Genomic DNA, 22,597 nt, shown 5'->3' on the forward strand with positions numbered 1-22,597 from the left:
GAAAAGAATCGATCATTTAAGTTCTTATGGTACCGTAATGTGTTACATCAAGAAACTGCCAATGATATGTACTGGTAGCTGATTAGTATGACGATCGTTTCCACTAAAAATATGACCATGCTTACATTGGAAAATTTTGAGTAAATACATGATTTTTCAGCTAGATGTATTTTTTTCGCGTCGGGAAAATCCGCAGTGAGCGCACCCTCAGCGAGATGTGTATAGACCAAAAGTCTCATTGGTAAACCACGCGTGTGTATGCTATTGAATCAGCGTGTATTGTCTATGCGGTTCCACTCGCATTGTTCCGCTTGGATGCTGTCCTGCGGGAAGCTGCTTTGATTTTGTCCCTCAAAGAGGGTCATCTTTCGTTCATCGGTCAAGTCTTTCATCCTTTTGTTTTGGTAAACGTCACTAATCGTCCCCCACGCTAGCATAGGAATTGCGCGCGGACAAAGGCCAGCCGATTTCAATAGAGTACCCCCCCCCCCCCCCCATGGTCCACTTAGACAAAAGGAGGATTAGTAGGTTCTTCCTTCTGAAGTGGACAAAAGACGCTCTTCCAGGGCCATCTCCAGGGACAATTACTTTAGTTTCAAATACAGGATCTGGGACTACTGTAAAGGACTCACATTTGGGAATGAATTACTGAGGCAGAAAGAGAAATTGCTAAGACAAAATAAACTGCTAGTATCTTTGGAATCATACAATTCTAGAAGGCAATTTTGTTATCATTTGAAAGAGGAGATGTTGCTCTAAAACTTTCTCACAGAGTCAAGGGAGCGTTCTATTGAAGAAAAACCGCGACTGACTCTTGTTTTCCATACTACACAATAATTTCTAATAATTTTTTTTGATGTATCAATTATTTCTGCAATATTTCAGGTTCAGATCGATATTATGGCAAACTGACTACATGACATGAAAGAACAAACATTTCTTGATATATGTTGTGTAGAACTCAATTCAAAACAGTCAATAGTTTCAGAGATATGGCGGTTTTAAATTTCATTGTCAGTCCAGTTTCGAAACGTTCTGACGTTAGGTAAAAACCTCTGGCACGTTAGGGGTTTTGGGCTTGGCACATTAAGAGTTAAACCCTTCTTTGTTTTAGAACCTCCTTTTTATAATGCTTTTATTCTTCAAATTTTCACAAACTGTAAATATCTGTGGGCTTGTCTATTAGCCCTTCCTTGTGTCACAGCCCTTTAAACCTCTCAGTTCCCTAGTGCCTTCTGTCAAAACCTTCTATTGTTAGAACCTGTACGACACTTCAATTTCTCACAGCCTCTTTGTTAAGCCTCCTAATCTTCGAACCTTTCAACCCTTCAGTTGTCAGAGTCTCTTTGTTTTTCCATTTCCATTCTTTCCTTTTTTAATACAATTGAACAAACATAACACAATAGACTATTATAAATCACTGAACATCAGTCTTTGTCAAAATACTTTGTACATTAGAGCAACCTTATTTGCAGGTATGATTGGTAGTGTGCTTTTTTTAAGTCAGCTAAATTTTTAGTTGCCGGGTAGATAAATTTTACGATGTGGCAAGGTGGCTTAAGTAGCACACCAATGAGTGATTTTACAGAAATTCATATGGTCCTGAGTTACCATTAATTTTCTTAACACATTCTCCCTGACCCCACTGGCTTACTTTCTTTGTTTTTCATCAAATAGCTTCATGTAAATGAAATTATGAATTGAATGAATTCCTAAAAGAGTAAATAAAGAATAAATATTCAAGCATCATGAAGGTTGAATACAAAGATGCTGGATGAAGCATAGCAAATAATGTGCTACTGCCTATCAAGACATGAGTGTTTGTTAGAAGCAATAGAAATGTGAAAAAGTGTTCCCATGGATTTCTTTGCTGCAGTATACCAATGCTGCCATTATTGAGATGGAGGCTTGTATCAAGGCTACAGAGGTGCTCATCAAACAGAGGGTAAGTCTATGTAATACTTCACTGTACCCCACAGTGAAAGCCCTAGCGTTCAGTTCAACTATTCCTCCCTTTTTGTGATCATACATCAACCTCAAATACCCATCAAATGTGCTTTTGTTAACATCAAATCCCATTTTTGTTTTTTTAACAAGTCGTTTTCACCTAAGCCCACCCCTAAAAAGACAAATGTTATAACGTCAGTGGGGGTAACAGGTAGTTTGGCGTGTCATTTGTTAACCAGCTGATGTAGAGTGTGAGTGTCCAAACCATGTACTAGAAAACAAACACCAAGCATACCTTGGTACCAAACTCATTGAGCTTGAGCTAGTCTCCTGACAAAGTCATGGTGATTACAGAAGTTTACTCTTCAGGCATAATTTATTGGATGTTCCAAAATCATTTATCTAGAGTCATATTATTTCTTGATTCATCATTTCTTTAAAAGTGTGGCATGTATGGATTCTCGGTCGATACAAGATAGCATATACTACAGAGCACTTTTAATGACCAAGTATTCTGCTTAGAATGTTTAATGCACAACGTTGTAAGTGTAATTGCTTTACTGGTCAACTCATTGATGAATTTACAACAACAGAAAATCACTATACAATGTAGCTTTCCTTCTTTCGATTTTTCCCCTTTTTTCATTTTAAATTCAATTTATTTCAGTTACTCAGCCCAATATATATATCTAGTACATTTAGGCTTTAATTTCATGTATCAGTATATTTTGTAGATTATACAGAACCTTGATACCATTTATGAGTTGCAGTAAAAAGAGATAGGGGTTCTGCACACCTTTTGTATGCTAGTACATGCGGAGCTGCCAAATCTCCCTTATTCTGCAGGGCGCTTCCTGAAATCATCTATATTGCTTTTCATGTCTGCATAAAGAGAAATGTAGAAATCTCCCTGCTTTGGGAATTACCATTGCCCATTAAGATGCTTGTATTGGACATTATGTATCTCCCTGAGTTCTCTTTGGAACCTCCCTGATTGTGCTGTGTGGATGTTGGCAGCCCTGTACATGTCACATGCTTGCCATGTTTGTAGTACACATTTCTCTTTGAACAAGACATGTGAATGAAACAAAATCAGTTATACTGCATTTGAAGGTGACAAGTGAATCTACCCAACATTCCCTGATTGTGCACAGTGTTGATACTATGCAGACTTTAATGTGGAGAGGTCAACTATTTCACCCCTTCACTTCAAATTCATCTAGACACACCATCTGGCAGTAACAGTGATATATACCATACATTGTGTTCTATTGCTGTTAAACCTGCATGATCAAATATTGACTGTTTGATGTACAGTGGCCCTTCTTGTGGCTGCTGTAATTGTAGATTCATTGTGCTGTAGACTTGCTGACTAAAAATTAATTGTTCTTTTCATCAGAAGTTAAAGACATATAAATACTCGGGTACATGCTTTACGTTTATTGCTTTATATTCAAATGCAGGATATGAGACACTTGTAATGCCATCTGTGTAGATTCATTGTGAAAGGTGTATCAGCAAGACAGGATTGTGATAATGGTATAGAACAGTTATCTAGGAAGATTTCATGGTCAGGTACAGTGTTTGTTTGTTTTTTCCCCTCATCTTCTATGTAATTTCTTACCCAACCGTGACATTTACCCTTCAAGAAAATAAGTAGTCTTCAAGAAAATAAATAGTCTTTTGTATTAAAGTAATTGGCCTCATTTGCAAACAAAAAAGAAAAGAAAAGAAAAGAACAGAGACCAAAATGTGTAAACTTCAGAGCAAAAGAGGGCATAGCTAGAGTGAAATATTGGCACGGCATGATGTAAACTGAGAAGATGTAAAGCTCACATGAGAAATCCAGAGTTCTTCATCTCAGAGCTACTGGAAGTTATAAGCACTGCTTGAAAGAATTGAAGAAGGATTGGAGATACATGTGTAATCTCTCTGTAATGGTCGCTCTACACTTGTATTTGCAGTGTGGTTTTAGGATTCTTGTTTGTAATTTGCATGTTATGTGAGTCAATAAATCACAAAGCCAAAGAGATGTTAAATCCTACATGAATCAGCCAGCATTGGAAAAGGTTGAGTGTAAAAAATGGTTCATTGTTTGAAAATCATATATATATATATTTTTTTTCTATTTTTTATATATATATATATTTTTTTTAAAGTACAAACAACCAGAATAATGAAATCTAGATACAGACAATGTTTGAGATGGTGGCCTCAAAACAGAAAGAAATATGGATGACACACATTTTTATGCCACAGTTTACAATGTAGTGCTGGAATTTTCTAGAGAATATCAGCTTCTAGTCATATGACAGACATTTTCTCTCTCCTGAAATCCTGTTGTCATTCATGATACTTAAACACTTCTAACGATTATTATGAAGTCACATGAAGTTTTGATTTTTAAAATATTTGTTTATCATTATTACTATACTTTTTTACACAGTGGTTTAAAAATTGTCATTTTGCTCTTCAATCAAAGCACAGATAGAAACAGTCCTCGGTGATGTGTAAATCTCATCTGGATTATTGTTTTTTTTCTCTCTTTTTTTAAAAAACTGTAATAGCAACATTGATAGAATAATTAGAAGTTTGTTTTTTACTGTAACTGCCCGCAAATACTGTATGATTTTGTGCTTGATATGTATTATTTTGAACACGAAGTGAAAAAGAAGAAACTAAGAGTGGGATTTGAACTTGTGTCACCTACATGAACTGCTTACCTGGTAGTGGCGCTACCACTGAGCTAAAGCCAGTTCATGGCAGTCATAATCATGCTGGAATGATATTGTGCCTTTGATATTTGATATTGAAGTGAAGATTATGCTGTGATAGCGTGAGTTACAATGATTGACATCATTGCAGGAACAAGGAGATGCCCTGAGTAATAAGGTACATTGTTCATCAGCCTGACTTTGGCATGCCTCATCAGTACATCTCTGCACGAATTGGGCCTGCATTCTCTAAGGGGATTTATTGAAACTATGGACCATAGTTTAAGTCAGACCACAAAATGTGCTCTGTTCCTGGCAACATGGCTAGAGGGTGGATAGTCAGATAGCATGTGCAGTTGTACAACGTATGGGAATATATTTGAGTTCCACATTCATGGGTATAGACATTCATCAGACAATTGCCTTTGTGATGCCCACAATGTATGGTCTCCTGGCATTACATGCAGCAGTTGGCCTTATGTTTGCTGCATGCAGGTTTTTCTTACCTGATAGATTTACATGTATCACTTGGGGAAGTATGCTGCAGTCAAAATAATCTCCTTTGCTTCAAAATGATTGTGGCACAGAGTATAAAGGTCTGAAATGTAGCAATACAAGTCAGTTGTAACTAATTCTTGCAATGTAATGGGCAAGTCCAAGATAACGCGCACGTTACGTATGGGACATTCAGAGACTTTTATGACCTGAAAAATAGTGTTAATGGCCTTTGATCGTATTGAACTTCATCATGGTGATTGATATCTTCAAGAAGTATAATCATGTAAAAAATTGAGAAAAATGACCCTGACAATTATATTCTAGAAGAGAAAATATGTGCCGTTACGTATGGGACCAGAAAAATTTTGTTTTTTTAAACATTTTTTTCAACTGCAAAACTCTCTGAAAGTATATCATTCTACAACTTGTAACTCACTGTGATGAAAGTCACAACACTCAAGATTATCACAGGTAAGTTTCATGTCATTAGGCAAAAAGCTCTAATTACAGGTTCTAATTAAAGGCAGACATGACGTGTTACGTATGGGACAGTTACGTATGGGACAGTTTGTCCCCCATTCATTTAGTGTGTGAAGAACCATGTTTATGGGTATTTTGCATAATCATTGAAGTAAAATCAGTTGAAACTACTCAAATACTGATCCAGATTGTCAAGGAAACAATATTCCCCAAATATTCACCATCATAATCATATTCAATCATATTTTTATATTTTTATGACCAACCTGGGTATGCATGCCCTTTGTCCCCCATTCGTTTAGTGTGTGGAGAACCATGTTTACGGGTATTTTGCAAAATAATTTTGTAAAATACCCATTTAAACAAATTTTTGCATAATTATTGAGGTGGAATCAGTTGAAATTACTCAAATACTGATCCAGATTGACAAGGGAACAATATTCCCCAGATATTTACCATCATAATCACATTCATATTCAATCATAATTCTATATTTTTTATGACCAACCTAAGTACAGGTATGCCCAATTTTTATCAGGATAGTTACTACTGAAAAATTGAATAGTTTAGAGTGTTTACTTCCATTGATGAAGGGCAGTTTGCCATTTAGTTTCAATAAAAAACAACTTGATACAAGAAATATTAAGTTTGATAAATAAGCAATACCTGCTGTGTGGAACCCCAGTGATTGAGTAGATATATGATGTCTGTCTAGCAGTCAGGTCATTGATTCGAGTCACAACTCAGAATGTATACCCATGAATTTTGTTGTGGCTACTACTGAAAACTGAATAAGGACAATTTGTGTATCACTTGCAATTAAAAAAAAAATCATTTTACTTTTTATTTTTTTTCTGTAAATATCACAACCATTTCAAATTGGATCTCCATCACATAAACTTTGAATTCCTCTAGTCTTAGGATTTTATGCTCTTAAGTAATTCATATAATTGGTTTCCAATCATCTCTTTAAATGTTGAAAACTGAATCCCCATTTCTACAAAAAACTATACCATCCCTTTAATGCTGATTTTTCATTGTGTATTTTGCCATTTTCCCCTCCCCCTTTCTGAAAATTGTTCAGTCAAGTTCATGTATTGTTTCAAGTGTCTATAACTCAAAAAGTAGCTACAATGTTGGGATGCTTTCTTCAGGATGATTGACCATTTGTGTACTGAGAGACCTTCCCAGGTAGCTACATGCATTCACATGCAATATGTATGAGGATGTCCCATACGTAACGCATTTGTCCCATACGTAACATTATTTCAATGCCTAATAAAAAACGTTTCTTTTACTTTTTTTTCTTTTTTCTCTGGTATTTAATTTCTCTTAACAATAAATTAGAACTTTCCAAAAGGGCATTAAAATAACCTTAGCAATTTCAGAAAAAACCTAAAAAAATGACCTCATTTTGTTACGTATGGGACATCTCATGATAGGACACGAGCTAATTTGCATAATCATTTGCATAATCCCTAAATTTTCATATCAAGTTAAACTATGTGATGAACTTCTTATGTCCACATATTAATCAAATATTATTTGCTTTCCTTTGAATTAATATGAATTTTTATAAATGTCCCATACGTAACGCTGTGTTTCACATTTATGCAAATGAGGCCCTAGAAATTGGCATAAATTTACATAATATCATTTTTTCCTCCACGGAAATCAAAACTTCAACTCATAAGCTTCAAAATGATACCAAACATGTCAATATTGAGCAAAGATGAAATTTTGCCTTCTGAGGGGACCTTATCTTGGACTTGCCCTAATGCAAGCGAAATACAATTTATCTCCTACAAAATCTAGACTTCAATTCTTACAAACAAAAACATAACATAAGCAGCTACAGAAGTGTTTGGTTAGATTATCTTAGCTGGACCAAGGATGTAATTTAACTTCCATTAGTCTACTTCTACATGTTGTACAGTGTAGTTAAGGGTGCTGCAGAACTTTAGTTATGAACTGCCAATGGTGTAGTCCATAGTTGTAATAAACCATCTTCCAGAATCCAGGCCCTTGAGTCTGTGGCATGTTCGTTTGACAAGTTTACCAACATGTTGTCTGGGTGTTTGTTCATATCTAATAGTGGAGATGATATATTTTTGTGTTATTTACCAAGAACGCCATCCATGAAATAGCACGTAGCATTCTTAGTTTGTTTGAAACCTTTGTCTCTTTGGTGATATTACTTTTGATATTGCAATTACTGTACAATGTAAGTTTTTACAAGTTGATTTCTGCCATACACTTTCAAGCTAAAAGAGAGTGATTAGAGAATCTCCTTATTTGCAATATTTTTTTTTTTTTGTATTGCAAGTTATTCATTTTAATAAATTCATTCAGCTCAATGCTTTGTTGCATTTCATGATATCATATGGTGTTGATAGTACGTTGTAGATGTGAGATCATGCTTATTTTTCATAGAGCAAAGCACTTGCTTGTTCCAGTTATTTAATTTGTGATCTAGATTTACATGTATGTAGTTGTCATCACGCATGTTTAAATGTGTAGTACTGTTAAAACGTTACAAATTATCTGTGCTTTTCTAGATAAGAAAGTAGTTTTATGTGTGTAACCTTTATGCCCAAGGCTTTTTGTTTTCATCCTTCCATGTAGGAAATTATGATTTTATTTCTGATGGTTCTCAGCCGTGCTATCACTGTTGGGTTGTATGAGAAATTTGTTTTGTTTCTTCTTTTTATTTTTGTATGTATTAGAGGACCTACAAGCAGTTCATCTTGTGTGTATTAGCACATTTGACCACACTTCATTTTCAATGGAAGGGCCCATTTTCTTAGTCTGTATAAAGAGTGTAAATGAAATGTGCAGTTGCAACCATTTGATTGATGATCAGCCAGCAATAGTAATGAAACATACAATTGTAATGACCGTTTCCAGAAGTATAGTTTTTGTATGTTGATGAATAAGATGCGACAGAAATGTCAGAAATGTTCTTACGTTAAGCCTGTTCACTAAGTACAGCAAGAATGTTTTAAGAAATGCCACTAATTGATAAGATAATCTCAAAAAGTGGCTGGCAAGGATGCACTTCAGAAATTATGCACTGTTAATCTTATGATAATAACATTACAAGCACCTGTAAAATGTTTAATGTGGGAGTCAGTTAATTATGGCAGCTGATACCCTTCAGGCTTACACTTGCATTACCTGTGTTAGTGGACACCCATCATTACAGCAAAAATATGTTGCAAAACTAGGAAATATGACTTCACAAGCACAATTGAAGTACACTGACTGTATAGGTTGGCTAGCCTAATGCTTGCTTGGATGAAACATGCACAGTGGTTTGCAGCTCTACACCCTGGTCATGGGAAGTATATAGTTAACAGAATGTTGTGTACAATAAATGTTGAATTCAAAGTGTGCTTTATTTCATAAATTGCTCATACTCACATATCATTTCAACCTAAACTCTCTGTCACAGAAAACCATGGATGCAGCAGATTTCCTTCAGAATGTCATCTACATCAACCTCAACCTTCCTGAGCATGAAAAGGTGCAGCGATACAGTGCCCTCTCCAGGCTGTTTGCCAAGATTGGGTTCCATCGGAAAGCAGCATTCTTCAAACGAGTTGCTGCAATGCAGTGTGTTAGTCCCACTAATCCAAACTCCAGTTGGGCTATGGTAAATCCAACTAAAATTTCATTATTGTGCAGTACCGGTATCATGTAGATCATGCTGTTTTGGTTCAGAAATAACTTTTCCAGGATATACAGCTATGTTTACAAGATCATATGCCATAACGTATAGTAAACAACATCCATAAGTGTCTGTTTGTTTTTTGTTTGTTTGTTTTTAATGTCAACTTACATCAAAGTTTTAACTTTTTAATAACAAATGTTTGTCAGACAAGATTTCTTCTTTCGTACAAATGTATGTCATACCATCCTCTGATTTCCTGCTCATAATTTTTCTATGTACTTACTCTCTCATCTACGTTGTACTTTGCAGGTAGTAGACCTGCCAGGTAACTGTTTTGTTTTTCTTTGTTTGTTGCTGGTTTAAAAGCTCATCCCGATTGACCTTGTTAATTTTGCCATTTGTTTTTAATACAATCGATGCTTGTTTTCCAGTGCCACTCACTACTCCTTGAGGCTTTGGATGGTTTCAAGGTCACACTAAATGTCAAGGAGCGAAATCTAGGTAAGGGCAAATCAGTCTGCATTGATGAGTAGAAGCAAAGATAGACATTGCTTTGTACACATTTATCACTTTTAATAAAATAATGATAATAATAGAGAGACTCTTATAAAGTGCCCATTCTACCTAAAAAAATACTCATGGCGCTGTAGAACAGAGTACATATGTATCACGTTACAACAGAGTATCACAAAAGATATAAGAACAATAAACAAACAAACAAACAACATACGTACATATATACGTACAGGTAAACAATTGTCAATTTAAATTGAATTGACTTTTGAACTCTTGCTGTGTTCATCGACTGTTTATTCAGTGCTAGGGTAGTCATCCACTAGTTTCATATTTATTTCTAGTCTTCATACCTTCGCCCAGTTGACTTTGATATTCAAAAAGAGAGTGAAATCATACAAGCAGAGTAGTAGTTTTATCCAAGTCTGATATTAAAGAATAGAGTTGTGGCAGTGTAACATTCACATTTTTTTACAAAGTTAAGATACTAGAAGCAGCTACACTAACAGATTGGAAGACAGTTTGATCTTGTCTCCTCAGAGCTCTCCTATTGGTCTGTACTTAAAAATATTATAAAAATCATGTTTTTGTTTTTTTTATAGTGAATAATTTAGCAACTCCAATCCCTTCACCACAAAGGTCATCATTTCTATGTTATTAAGAGACTACAGTCATTTGAATGGAGAATACAACCTTTTGATTTCATGTCAAAAACAAAGGGGGAACTTAGCTTTGTACATGTCAATTGGAGACTTCTTATGTAATTTGATTTTATTTAAGTGCTCCAGTTCTCCTTTCAGTTTTTTTGATTACTGTGCTATCTTCATCAGTACTTTGAAATATTGTCTAATAAAGTGTGTTTTTTTATTTCCATGTGCAGTGAAATTTAATATTGCAATGTAAGATTACATAATCACAAAGGCAGTTGGTATCTTTATATTCAGGTATTTATTGATATGATATATGTATTTCATATGTCTTTTCCAACATGCTGTTTTTGATGTGAAAGTGTAGCACGAAATGAATTGATTAGCTTGATGCATGAGTTCTGATCATTAATGCAGAATAAAAATACAAAATATCCTCAGAACATTTCATTCAATATTTATATATACATTGTCATTGAATTACCATAGAATCAAATTATCCAGTGTAAAATGCATACTATATGTTTGTTTGTGAAATCTTAATTGCCATTCTTTTCTCCTCTTTTTGACAATTTTTCTCATTATGCAGTAGATCATCCTAATGGTTGGCCAGTTCTTCAGATCAAGCTGTTGACTGAACTAATCCTCACAGCTCGGCGGATGGGGGACCATAGACTGGCTGTCAGGTAAACATAGCTACTACAAACAGTGCTACTTGCACACTATTGTAGATAGTACATGTTGGCAGATTATTTGCAGTCATTGATTTTTTTTCAGTCATTATATAGTCTCTTCATTCAGTATTATGCCAATATGCAGTATCTGAATTGAAATATTCTCTTTAATTCTTGTGATTAAATTATATGTTAGTAGAATTTTCTTCTGAATTCTAACTGACATCGTATGGATTACTGCCTGTACAGAGTTGTGGTAACTGTAGTACTTTCAGAGATTGAAAATAATTTGTGCTGTTAAGTTGTAGTTGTATCAATTTACAGTGGATCATTCTAACTGATTTATGAACAATATCACAAAGAAAAAAACCTTTTGCAAAAATGAAAGATATTACAGAAAATATTTACAAAAGCTAAAATGATAGTTTTAGTCCTCAAGATATGCTGATGAAGACTTATTGTTTCATACAGAATGCTTCATACAGAATGTGCCCAGACAGTCCAATCTATCTTGTTTTGTTCTTCTGTGGTTTTTTAATGTGTTCAGATGAATGCAAATGTAGTAATTTTGTGTCCTGTTCCCAGGTACCTGTCTCTCATGCTGCATTCATTCCATGACAAGATGACATCAAACGAGAAAAGAGAGACTGCAGCTCAGCTGGAAACACTGACCAGCAAGACGCCTGGAATCCCTCTCCCCCTCTCCATCGACAACGGTCTCATCGTTCCAGCCGTTCCTTTCACTTCATTTCCCATCGTCAAGTGAGTCTTTCAGCTCCACCAGTCTCTTACTCCTTTGCATGGCAGATGAGCATGTTGTGGAGGTCTGTTTTATAACGTCTGCAAATTACATTAGGAAGGAGGAAATAGACAGCCACACTTTTTGGTGTGACTAATTGTGACAAATGACGGCCAATAGAAAATACATTTGTGTAATAACTGCAGACTACATAAAAAGAAACAGGTAAACCAGGTTTATTGACATGTCTAAACATTTAAGGAATGATATTCAACAGTTAACACTATGTTTGCCTCCATCCCAGTTGTATCAAAATATGTTATAAAATACTTATTAGAGGAGCTACATAATTGAAGAAAATTTAGCTTTCGTATAACACATATTATATCATCTTTAATGATGCTCTGCCTGGACAGGTCATTTCAACTCATCCGACTATCAAGCCAGCTACTGCCACATAGAATCCCACAGAGACTGACCATGAAGGATGGACGAGACTCGGTCACCTCTAGTCCCTTCATCTACACACCTATGAACTCTAGAAACAACACACTTCAGAGGGATCGCTCCAAAGTCGGTGAGGATCTGCTATTTCTTGTCAACTGAAGTTTCTTCAGAGAGCTTTGATGGAAACTGTTGAAGTGCTCAAGGGAGAGGGGGAGGGGAGAAAATGAAGCAAGCCTACAACATAGCATAGGCTTAATTTGTGCCTGTCAGTTTTATGTAGGACAGCCATGATTATGTGGGTCCACTGAATATTAGGACATGGCTTCATGAATCATTAAAAAATAAAATATGTCTTTGTACTGCAAACTGCTAGATATGGCTGTTTATCATGCCAAAATGCATTTGATTGAGTTCCATGAGTTTATGCTGTGTGTAGATGGTCTAGGATGTGAGTGCAATTATTCTGTTAACCCTCTGAGGACGGACTGATTTTACTGTAACTTCAATTTTTCATTGACACCTGCTTGAGTATAATCAGGACTAGTCTTCAATGGGTTAGGAGTGCAGAGAGCTTTCTGTCTGTTGTGAAATGTTTGACCTTTGAGCTAAAGGGGGAGACAGGAACATTAGAAATTTTAAACACACTAACAATATTCACATTTAAAAGCTCAAGCAACTTTGATGGATTGTGACTGAAATTTACATGTATGTTTATTTGTGGTGTATTCTTGTGAATTCAGACTTCAAGTGGGTGGAGAACGAGGCATGTGAAGTATGTCTGCAGGTCTACAATCCTCTCCCATTTGAGCTGAGAGTGGCAAATCTGGTGAGTATGAAAGATTTAACCCTATAGGCCAGGCTATTTAGGTAGTTGATAGAGCTGGGGGGGGCCTCCCCCCCCCCTCCAGATCTCGGCCGTCGATCGCGTCATCGCGACGAAAATTGGCACACACATTGCCTATGATGTAATCTAAAAGACCATGAAGTTAATTTTTCAAAAAATTATCATTTATGCTAAATTATGCTAATTTATGCTTAATGATGCATGAAATCAGACTATTTGGTATAAATCACAAAATAAAGCTCAAAACAGGCACGTTTTTTGTGTAAATATCCTTTTTTGTGTCCTTAGCAAATGTAATAAAAAAAAATTGTGATATAACTAAGAATTCGTAAGTATTTTATTGTTTCTTGAATTTCTTACGTATTTCTCTGTTTTTTCGACTTTATGTTTTTCATTGTTTTTTCGATGAAATTTGTCCGTGACATCGCTCCAAACAAGAAAATATGTTATTCATTGATTTTAATCAATAAAACACCAAAATAATCATGCTTTTATGAAATTTGCCTGTAAGCACAGTTTGCATTGAAATTGTACAGGAATTCATGTTTTTGAGCAATTTTTGGTCTGACATGCATGTACATATTTATGTGTAACTTCGGAACCGCGCGCCCGGGTGTCGCAAATTTGGTGTCAAAAGATGCAGGAGACTCGAAAGAAAAAAGTCATGAAACGTCGCGGCAATAGCTTTTTGCGATTGTGATACACCGTGTACATCGCGCGGAACGTCGAGGGGGGGGGGGCCTCGGAGGCCCCCCCTGGCCTAGTTAGGCTTAACAGGAGGAGGAGACATGGGAAGATTGCTTGAGCAATACTTCCAAGTGATCAAGTGGAAGGGCAGTTACAGCATGTTTCCACAAAGTAACCATGTTCTTATTTTATTGATATTTTCTACAGGACCAAAATCTTTAAAAATGAACATATTACTGTTCCAGTGGAATTTTTTGTGTGACTTTTTTTTTTCCTTTTTTTTTTTTCAATCAGCTGGATAAAATGGATTTCACATGTTTTTAGTTCTTTGGAATCAAAGAGACAATATATTACATATGAGAAGCAAACATATTCATATACTTATATTCTTTTGTGTGCTAGTTTTAAGTTATGCAAAATGTACAAGAAATTCCACTTATACAGAGTCAAGATTCTTCACAATTTATGACACAGACTTACAAATGCAGAGGGTAAACAGTGGAGCTGCGATTCGGTATGGGCTTGATACGTTTAATCCGTTGAGAGCAATTAGATACTAATACTTATTACAGTGTTTTTAAAGTGCCATGGTAATAAGCCGAGAAATGAGGAATTGTGTACTGCACTTAGTGTAGTATTGTTATTGTGTAGTGTTATGGAAAGCTGTTACAAATATTTTATAAAGTAGTGCTGGAGTATCAAGTTACTACAAATATTAATAGGATCTGAGTCCACAATAATATACATTCTTTTGTCCTCATAGGTTATCCTCTTAGTAAATGATCTATCTCACTCTCCACACTGACATCATCTGTTTTGTAGGGCTTCCTGGTAGAGGGGCTAAAGTTTGAGCCCATCCCTGCCACTATCACCCTCCCACCGGAGTCTGGCCCCCACGTGGTATCACTGATGGGTAAGCCCAAGGGTGCAGGACTGCTCACCATCACAGGGTACACCACCAATGTGCTGGGTGTGGAGAGCCACTGCCGGCTGGCCCATGTACCAGGCGTGTCCGAGCCCTTCTACCAGGTGAAGGTAGCACCAGCCCTCCCACTGCTCAAAATCTCCACCTCCCTTCCTAAGGCAGCTAGCAGGCTGACCCTTGACCCTTCAGACAAGCAGGCAAGCATGAGCGCTGCAGTGAGTCTGCTGGCAGGCGAAAGGTGAACCTCTCTTTGTTCTCATATGTAAACTGTTAAGTTCCCAATGCAATGTAATATACCCAATTCCTTTTGTAGGTCAGCAATGTACATTTTACTGAAAGTATTGTCTGCCATATATTCTGAATGTCAAAGAGATTTTCTAATAAGAGTTGCTTTGCTTGCTGCTCTTTCATAAGTTCTCCTTTTGTAAAGTCCCCCAGTAATATTTCTTCATGTCGTGAAGTATGTGAGGTCAACCGGATAATGTTAAATGGAGGTATTGAATATTGGATATGTCATATATCTTGTTATTGTATTGACATTTCATTTTCTGATTGTACTTCCCTGTGGTTAACATATTTTAAACACAATATGTGTTCACTGTTGATTTATACAGCTGTGAGTGCGAGGTGCGATTAACCAACTGCAGTAAGGATGTTCCTGTGGAGATGTTGGATATCTGTCTTGATTGCAACTTGGGTATGTCTGCTTATTCAAGTACCGTATCTGTTTATTTTGTTTGTTTAGACTCCATGTTGTATCTGTGTGTGTGTTGAAGAGGATATACAATAATTGGTACAATCCTACATGTGTATTTACATTAACTACACTGTTAAATTATTGTCAGGTTAAGCTGTGAGAGTGCTTTACCCATTGCCTCCCAGGTATTGTAAATCCCCAATGTCTTGTCAGCAATTGGTTGAATATTTCATTACTTTACAGAATGTTTAAGTTGTCTCTTTATTCTTTTATTAGTGGAAAAATGGGATTCCATCGTGAAGATCACATATTTGGTGTTGGGATATATTCACTGCGCGAGTCTCTGCTTTAGGCTATACATGGCCTATTTCATTTGAGAGCCCTGGGAGTCTATTTTTTTATATTTTTTATTATTCATACAAAGTGTGCTACCTCTGAATGTAATGTGCATTTTTTTTTTTTTTGTCTTCACATGTGTGGATCAAATATTTAGATTTTTTTGAGTGAATAAGTTCCAAACATTTGTCTTCCCCTGGTTTTACTCTTCTAAATCATTTGTGGGTTCCTCTGCTTCTTTATCTCTCTGACTGCCTGTGTGTTCCCCCAGATGACATCTTTACATGGAGTGAGGAGAATGTGAAGACTCAACTTCCCCTCCAGCCATCCAGTCAACTCACTCTTACCCTCTACATCAAGGCTAGAGGAGAGTTCTGTGTCAAGTCAGGCAACACAAAGCCATGTGAGTGGCATTCCTATCACTTCATTTGCATTGATTGTCACAGATGTAATGTGACTCAGATGACTATTCCAAGAATGAAATGCAGTAGAGTACTAAGTAAACATATTGCTTAATTTGGTGTTCTCCCTTACTGTGATATTATCCCATTATTTCTTCAACCCTGATGTGAAATTTTTGTCTTCTTCTCCTCCTTCTTCTTCACCTTATATCTTTTTTTCTTTCCTTGTTATCTTTTTGTCATCACAAGAAGCAGGGACATTTTGTAATCATTAATCTACTTCTGAGAACAGTCTAAAGTAGTATTAGTATCAATCGCTGTAACTGCATTGATCTGTTATTATTTTCACTTTTATTTTTGTGAACACAGCAAATGTTCCACCTACCCCCACAGTGAACAGACTGGATCAATTGCCAGGTCTCTCTCACCCAACACGTTCACCCTCGTCTTCTATGATAGAACAGCAGACATTAGCTCCTCATGAGCTGGACATAAGCCGACTACAACAGGTTTGTATGTTGCAGTGTCAGTCAGTGTCACAGAAGAAGTGATAGTTCTCATCTGACATTTGATTGACTGACATCATGACTCATGCATCAAAATACTTTCAATAGTTAACTTTATTTCAGACATTATTTGCTAAGAAGGTTAGTCTGTAATAATTTGATGTACAAGTCTGACAATCAAACTTTTTACTTTCCAGTTTATGCAAAGTCTACCCCTTTTGACAACTGATTAAATTCCCGTTGGCCCTACTTTTGTTATCATATCATATTGGTGCATTTTTTATGCTCTCAAGAAATATATTTATTGTGCCACTGTCATATTGACCATTCTCATTCTTCACCCAATGACCACTTAATGCACTCTTTGTTAACAGAGTTAGATTTTGCTCACCAAAATTATTGAAGAGTTTCCGTAGTACTTGTGGTTTGTTTTTGTACTGGTGTGTGTACACATGTGAACATGTCCTTGCAGCATACTGCAAAAAAACAAAAAAAAAGTAATTCAGCAATCTTACTACTTCACAGATGTTTTTGTAATTCTGCCTTAATTTCTCTATCATTCCATATGTCACACTGAAGTTCTTTTTACTCTACTCTGGCATCTTTCTGGATCAATAAGAATGCCAATAGCATACTAATGTGATTGACATGGTGTTTCTCAATACAGACAATAGAGGGCAGCCTCAACATTCAGTACTCTGGTGGTGAGGGTGTGGATGAATACTACAGACGGACATCACTGGTTCTAAATGTGGAGGTCCAGCCATCAGTGGTCTTCACAAAGTGGACAACGATACCAGCCACAGAGTAAGCACTGAATATTATACAAAACTTAATTAGAGTCTGTAATTGTCCCAGGGACCTGTATAAATTACACACACATAAGTTTTGATACAAAGATAGATAAAGAAGCCCAGAAATTGCTCTGTGTAAGGCTAGAGGATTCTCTCCTTGCTGAATAGGAATCAAGTGATAATTAATATGCCATTGATGATTATGAAATGCATGTTATCCCTGTCATGGCAAGAGCAATTAGTGAAAGCAAAGTGCATCACAGCAGATTTTAAAGCAGAGTTTGTGTTGATGTGGTTTGCTTATGACTGAGGTAGAATTAAGAGGAAGGTAAATTTGATGCAGTATTACAGGGAGAGAATTTCTTTTTTCTCTCCATACCAGAAATAAGGGGACGTTATTGTACGAAAGCTCATTCATTGATATTAGAAAATCAGAAGGGATAGATAATTGTACATTATCAAAGTAATCGGGAAAAGGAGATGTGTGTCCCTGAAAGCATGAAACAAAGACTAAATGAATGGAAGATTTGGGTCTTTATTAATAAATTAACTTATTGATATTTAAGCAAATCAGGAATAAGTGTGAGTGGTTGAAAGGGTTAGAAAGGGATATGTTCTGTAATTTGGTGGACATTATTGTTTCCATGTACACATGAAAACCTGTGAGTTTGTATTTGTTATTAAACATTCTGCAGCCCACGACAATTCCATCTTGTGCTTGATGCCATGAATGCCACCTCTCAGGACCTGATAGTGCAATATGGAGAGGAGCAGTGTGAGATGGCCCTGGAGAGTCAGAGGACCAAGAGGTGAGGTTTGTTAACCCACTGGGTACAGAAACCTGGCTGGTCCTATACAAACTCTCTGGAGACATGAGAAGCATGCCTGAAGTGGGTTAAGTGTCTGTCCACCTCATATTCAGCTGATTTTGATTGATGTACTTTTACCAAGCAGGAAGAATGGTACAGTGGACTCCATTAAATGAAGTCCTCAAGACCGGCAATTTTCTTTCATAGTATCAGGAATTTTGTTATAACCGTGTTTGTTAACGGGAGTGCACTGTACAAGTTTTATCAAAATCAGATGTAAAAAAAAAAAAAGAATGAAAGTTACGGAACATGAAATTGTCATGTGTTTCATATCAGGCTTTTGGGGAGTAATGGGATCCTGGAAGATACTGATTTAGACATTCTTGTATGTATGGTGATACTGATTTAGATGTTCTGGTATATGATGATGATAATGATGATGATGGTGATGATATACTTTAATGATGATTTACTTTGATGTCGAATGGCTTACTGTTCTCAGGATGGCTGTCAGGGTAGATCGCTTTGAGGTGGAGGAGGAAGAGGAGGAGGAGCCTGTCATGTATAGCCCACCAAACACTAGCCAGGAGTTAGCCCCTCACTCCAGGCTCTTCTCACAGCAGCTGGCTACCATGGTGGACATCAGGTGGCACTGTATATCCTTTGAAACCAAATCCAGGGGATTCCCCATAGAGCAGGTTAACATCCAGAGAAACTAGTAGATTGTAGCAGATTAAAAGGGAGTTACAAATTGGTCTCTCTGAAAGTTCCTCTGTGTTCATGATTAAATGTTGTTCCCTGTATTAGTGGAATCTTTGATATGGCCTCACAGTCACATTCTAATGATGTCATCAGAATACCAGTGGACTAAATGTTGGTATTCTAAAGCTCTGTTTTGTGATTCTGTTTGTTGTAACTCCTTCATAATTAAACGCATGAATCCATACATTTAAGAATAATCTAGATAGTTATCACTATCAGAGTCTTTTGTGCAAGGCAAATGGAAAGCAGTGACCTATGGATGAGAGGGTGTTGTGAATTGTACAAAATTATCAAGTTTCCTGTTCTATGCACTTGCTCGTCCGTTCCCTCTCATTTTATGATCAACAAACATAGAGACTGTTTGTTTTTTTGTTTGCTTTTGTGGTAGATTTGATTGGTATTTTTATTATCATTATTGCTATTATTTTTACTATTATTGATATTGTTATTACTTTTGATACTACTGCTACTATTAATTGCTTCTTTTACCATTATGGTTGTCATTTTCCCTGAGTGCAAAAAAATAAAAATAAAACAAAAATAAAAAATAAAAAAGATTGAGTAGATGAGAATGATTTAGAATTTCTGTACATTTTCCTTGACTGACTTGGCCCCACCCCACCAATAATAAGTTTGGAGGTGCATCAGTGGAGCAGCTAACCCTCTCACCTGATGACTTGGATAATATTGTACCCTTCCCAGTGTGGTGGGAGGTGTGTTTGAATGGGGAACCTCACACGGTGGGGGAACCAGTGTGTGTCAGCCGTGGGGAACCCTTGACAGCATCTGTGTGTGTGACGAGTAAATTAGGTGAGCATCCGGTGATTATGTAATATATCTCTCATATGATTGATGTTATGTGAAGTAATAGCATTTTCATATGCTTTGCAGCTCAAAAGTCATTATGATTAATCAGAGTACAGATTTGGTCCGTTTGTTTTTGTTTTGTTGTTATCAGCTGCTCTGCTGTTCTGCATTTAGGAAACTACCTGCTGTAAAATGATAATTTTGATGTTATATTTTACTTACAAAAGTTTTCTTCAAATTTTTTCATGATTCAAATTTGCAATTGTGGTATCCCATGAACAGTAAACATATGGTATAATGCCATGAGGCAGATTTGATAATTCTGAAGGTACAATATGAGATTTGTACCATTTGTTCAAGTTTCTTGTTCTGCTGCTCTGTCTTTTTTCTCCTTCGTCAAGTGGTTACATTCCTCAGAACATGTGATTGACTTTTAGTTTTAATTATTCAACACATAATACTAGTATTTTGTTTAATTCAAATTTCCAGATGCTTTTTGGAATTAACATATTGCAGTCTTAATCTGATGTTATGGTTATAATGTAATTCAGTGCTCTGTCTTCATTTTAATGTACTTTTCTTTCCTTCTTTCTCCTTTTGTTTTGAAGACTCCTGTGTTGGTTCCATTGAGCTGAGCAGTGAGGTGTACATGGATCAGGAAAATGATCGTCGAGAGCTGCAACCTACAGACAAAGTGGCCTGCCTAGGAACTACCTCAAAAGTCATTCATCAGGTGTGTCTCTACAAGCATTTAATTTCCACCATTCTGTATCAGAAATTAACATTATATTGCCAGATAGAATATAATATTGATATTGTTTGAATATTGGTCTATGACTATTATTCTCATGCAAATTTATGTAGTATATTAGGATTTGACATTTCGTCAAAATGAAATGATTTCTTTTTTTTAAACAGTAATTTTAGCCTTTACCCTTTACTTGCTACATTCACTGAGAAGAGTCAAGTGTAGCAAAATCCATTTAAATGAGCTCCCAGGAGGACAAGAGGATTTCAGAAGACAGGTGTTGGTGCTGGGGCTAGGAAGCAGAACAAGATCAACTCTGAGGAAACCAAATATTAATTTTGTTTTTGTTTTTGTTCCTTTTTTAAATTTTGTTTTCATTAAAATTATATGTTATATATGTATGTTAGATACAGAGTGAGATTAGATGAAGAAACTGCTATGAATGCCCACCAAAACCTTAAGTCAGTCATCTGCAATATTTCTCTGACCGTCCTTGATTAAAAAAGAAAATAATAATAATTGAGCAAGAGTACAAATCTAGTTGTATAGTGAACATTAATGAGTCAAGAAGAACCCCCTCATGGCGACAGATATTACCAATCAAGAAATGAGACAGTCATTTTATATTTTAGAAGTCACTTATTTTGTGTAAAGTTCTGATATGATGCTGAAACTTAGTTCACTTTCTCGTATTCCCCCAGTTTGACAAGGACCAGACAGCAAGCCATGAGTGTAGCTATGTGTTTCTCTACGAGGGTATTTACAAGCTGGGCATCATCTTCAAGGAGTTGGTACACCAGTCTACCCCCGTCTCACCCAGCAGCTCCCTGTCCATTACACTAGAACGGGAAGAGCGTGTGTGGAAGTATAGGCCACCAGTCGAAGTTCATGTAATGTGAGAGGCTCCTGAATCTGGATCCCTTTCAGGATTACTGTATGTATCCCAAACCAATATTTTAGCCGCATTAACTTATTTGTAGTTATTCCTTACTTTTTGCTGCGTAGAACAGGATGTCATCTTGCATGCATCCAGGCTACTCGTAACAGAGTGATGTGAAAAGGAGGATGTCAGGAAAGCAAACTGTCGGACAGACTCTAGTGTTTGAAATATGACCTTGGATTTGTGATATGTGTCAGTGCAGATTCCTGTAGGTGTTTCAGCACCAACTGCCATGTAGTATGTTTACAAAATAATACTAACTACAGCTTGGATGCACAACTCAGCAGAGGGAGGGGTAGAAAGAGAGCCAGAGACAGAGAGAGAGAGAGAGAGAGAGAGAGAATAGAGAGACAGGGAGAGGAAACGAGGAAGGTAAGAGAGGGTCACAGCTTGTAACATTGTAAAATCAATTTGTTGTCGGATTGTTCCTTTTTCTCAGGCACTAAATTGTGATGAAGTATCATAGCATCATACTCTGGCGTTAATGAGGGTCACTGTCATGATTTAATGGCAGAGAGTTGAAACTATCATAGCAGTAAAAGGTTTTTGTGGGTATGATTGTTATTTTACTAATGATTTTTGTGATAGGATAGTAAAATCTGTGGTCATCAATGCAGTGGACAGCATGACACTAACAATTGTCGGGTCAAATATGTTTTCTCTCAGTGTGAACCCATGTTGAGCATTTTTCTTGCTCTTGATATTATTAAATCGCCTTTTAACTTGCCATTGGATTACCTGGTATTGTTGATGTCAGTCTATGGACAGTGTGAATGTTAGGCAGCCAATTACCATGTGAAGGCAAAATTCACCTATGATAGTCATCATATAGATATTTTTTTTTTTTAGTGCATGAACTATCCAACTGGAGGGGGAAACAACCCCATACGTTTGCAAATCATGGATGGAAAATTGATATTGAATGCTATTCATTTAGCGTGAAATGTTTTAGAATTCCACAGAATAATTTCTCAGGGCTACAAATAGCTGACACAGAGCCATAAGAATG

At 36.4% G+C, this 22,597-nt stretch overlaps 1 protein-coding gene across 1 annotated transcript in view; it reads left to right on the forward strand.

Annotated features, from left to right (window-relative positions):
• The window catches only part of LOC139713846 (trafficking protein particle complex subunit 9-like), a 29,424-nt gene extending 7,254 nt beyond the window's left edge, over nt 1–22,170 (forward strand). Inside the window, 18 exon segments of the mRNA XM_071625551.1 lie at nt 1,877–1,945; nt 4,813–4,839; nt 9,094–9,294; nt 9,744–9,813; nt 11,062–11,158; nt 11,732–11,908; nt 12,302–12,462; nt 13,073–13,158; nt 14,686–15,026; nt 15,403–15,485; nt 16,093–16,224; nt 16,592–16,731; nt 17,396–17,535; nt 18,218–18,331; nt 18,834–18,987; nt 19,711–19,903; nt 20,509–20,633; nt 21,350–22,170. Coding sequence (XP_071481652.1) covers nt 1,877–1,945; nt 4,813–4,839; nt 9,094–9,294; nt 9,744–9,813; nt 11,062–11,158; nt 11,732–11,908; nt 12,302–12,462; nt 13,073–13,158; nt 14,686–15,026; nt 15,403–15,485; nt 16,093–16,224; nt 16,592–16,731; nt 17,396–17,535; nt 18,218–18,331; nt 18,834–18,987; nt 19,711–19,903; nt 20,509–20,633; nt 21,350–21,547 — 2,508 coding nt within the window. The 3' untranslated portion in view covers nt 21,548–22,170.
• The last annotated feature ends 427 nt before the right edge of the window (nt 22,171–22,597 follow it).

Source organism: Diadema antillarum, unplaced genomic scaffold (genome assembly GCF_040938485.1).
Source record: "Diadema antillarum isolate AM-2024a unplaced genomic scaffold, OU_Dant_1.0 seq00002076_RagTag, whole genome shotgun sequence".
Classification (NCBI taxonomy): Eukaryota; Metazoa; Echinodermata; class Echinoidea; order Diadematoida; family Diadematidae; genus Diadema; species Diadema antillarum.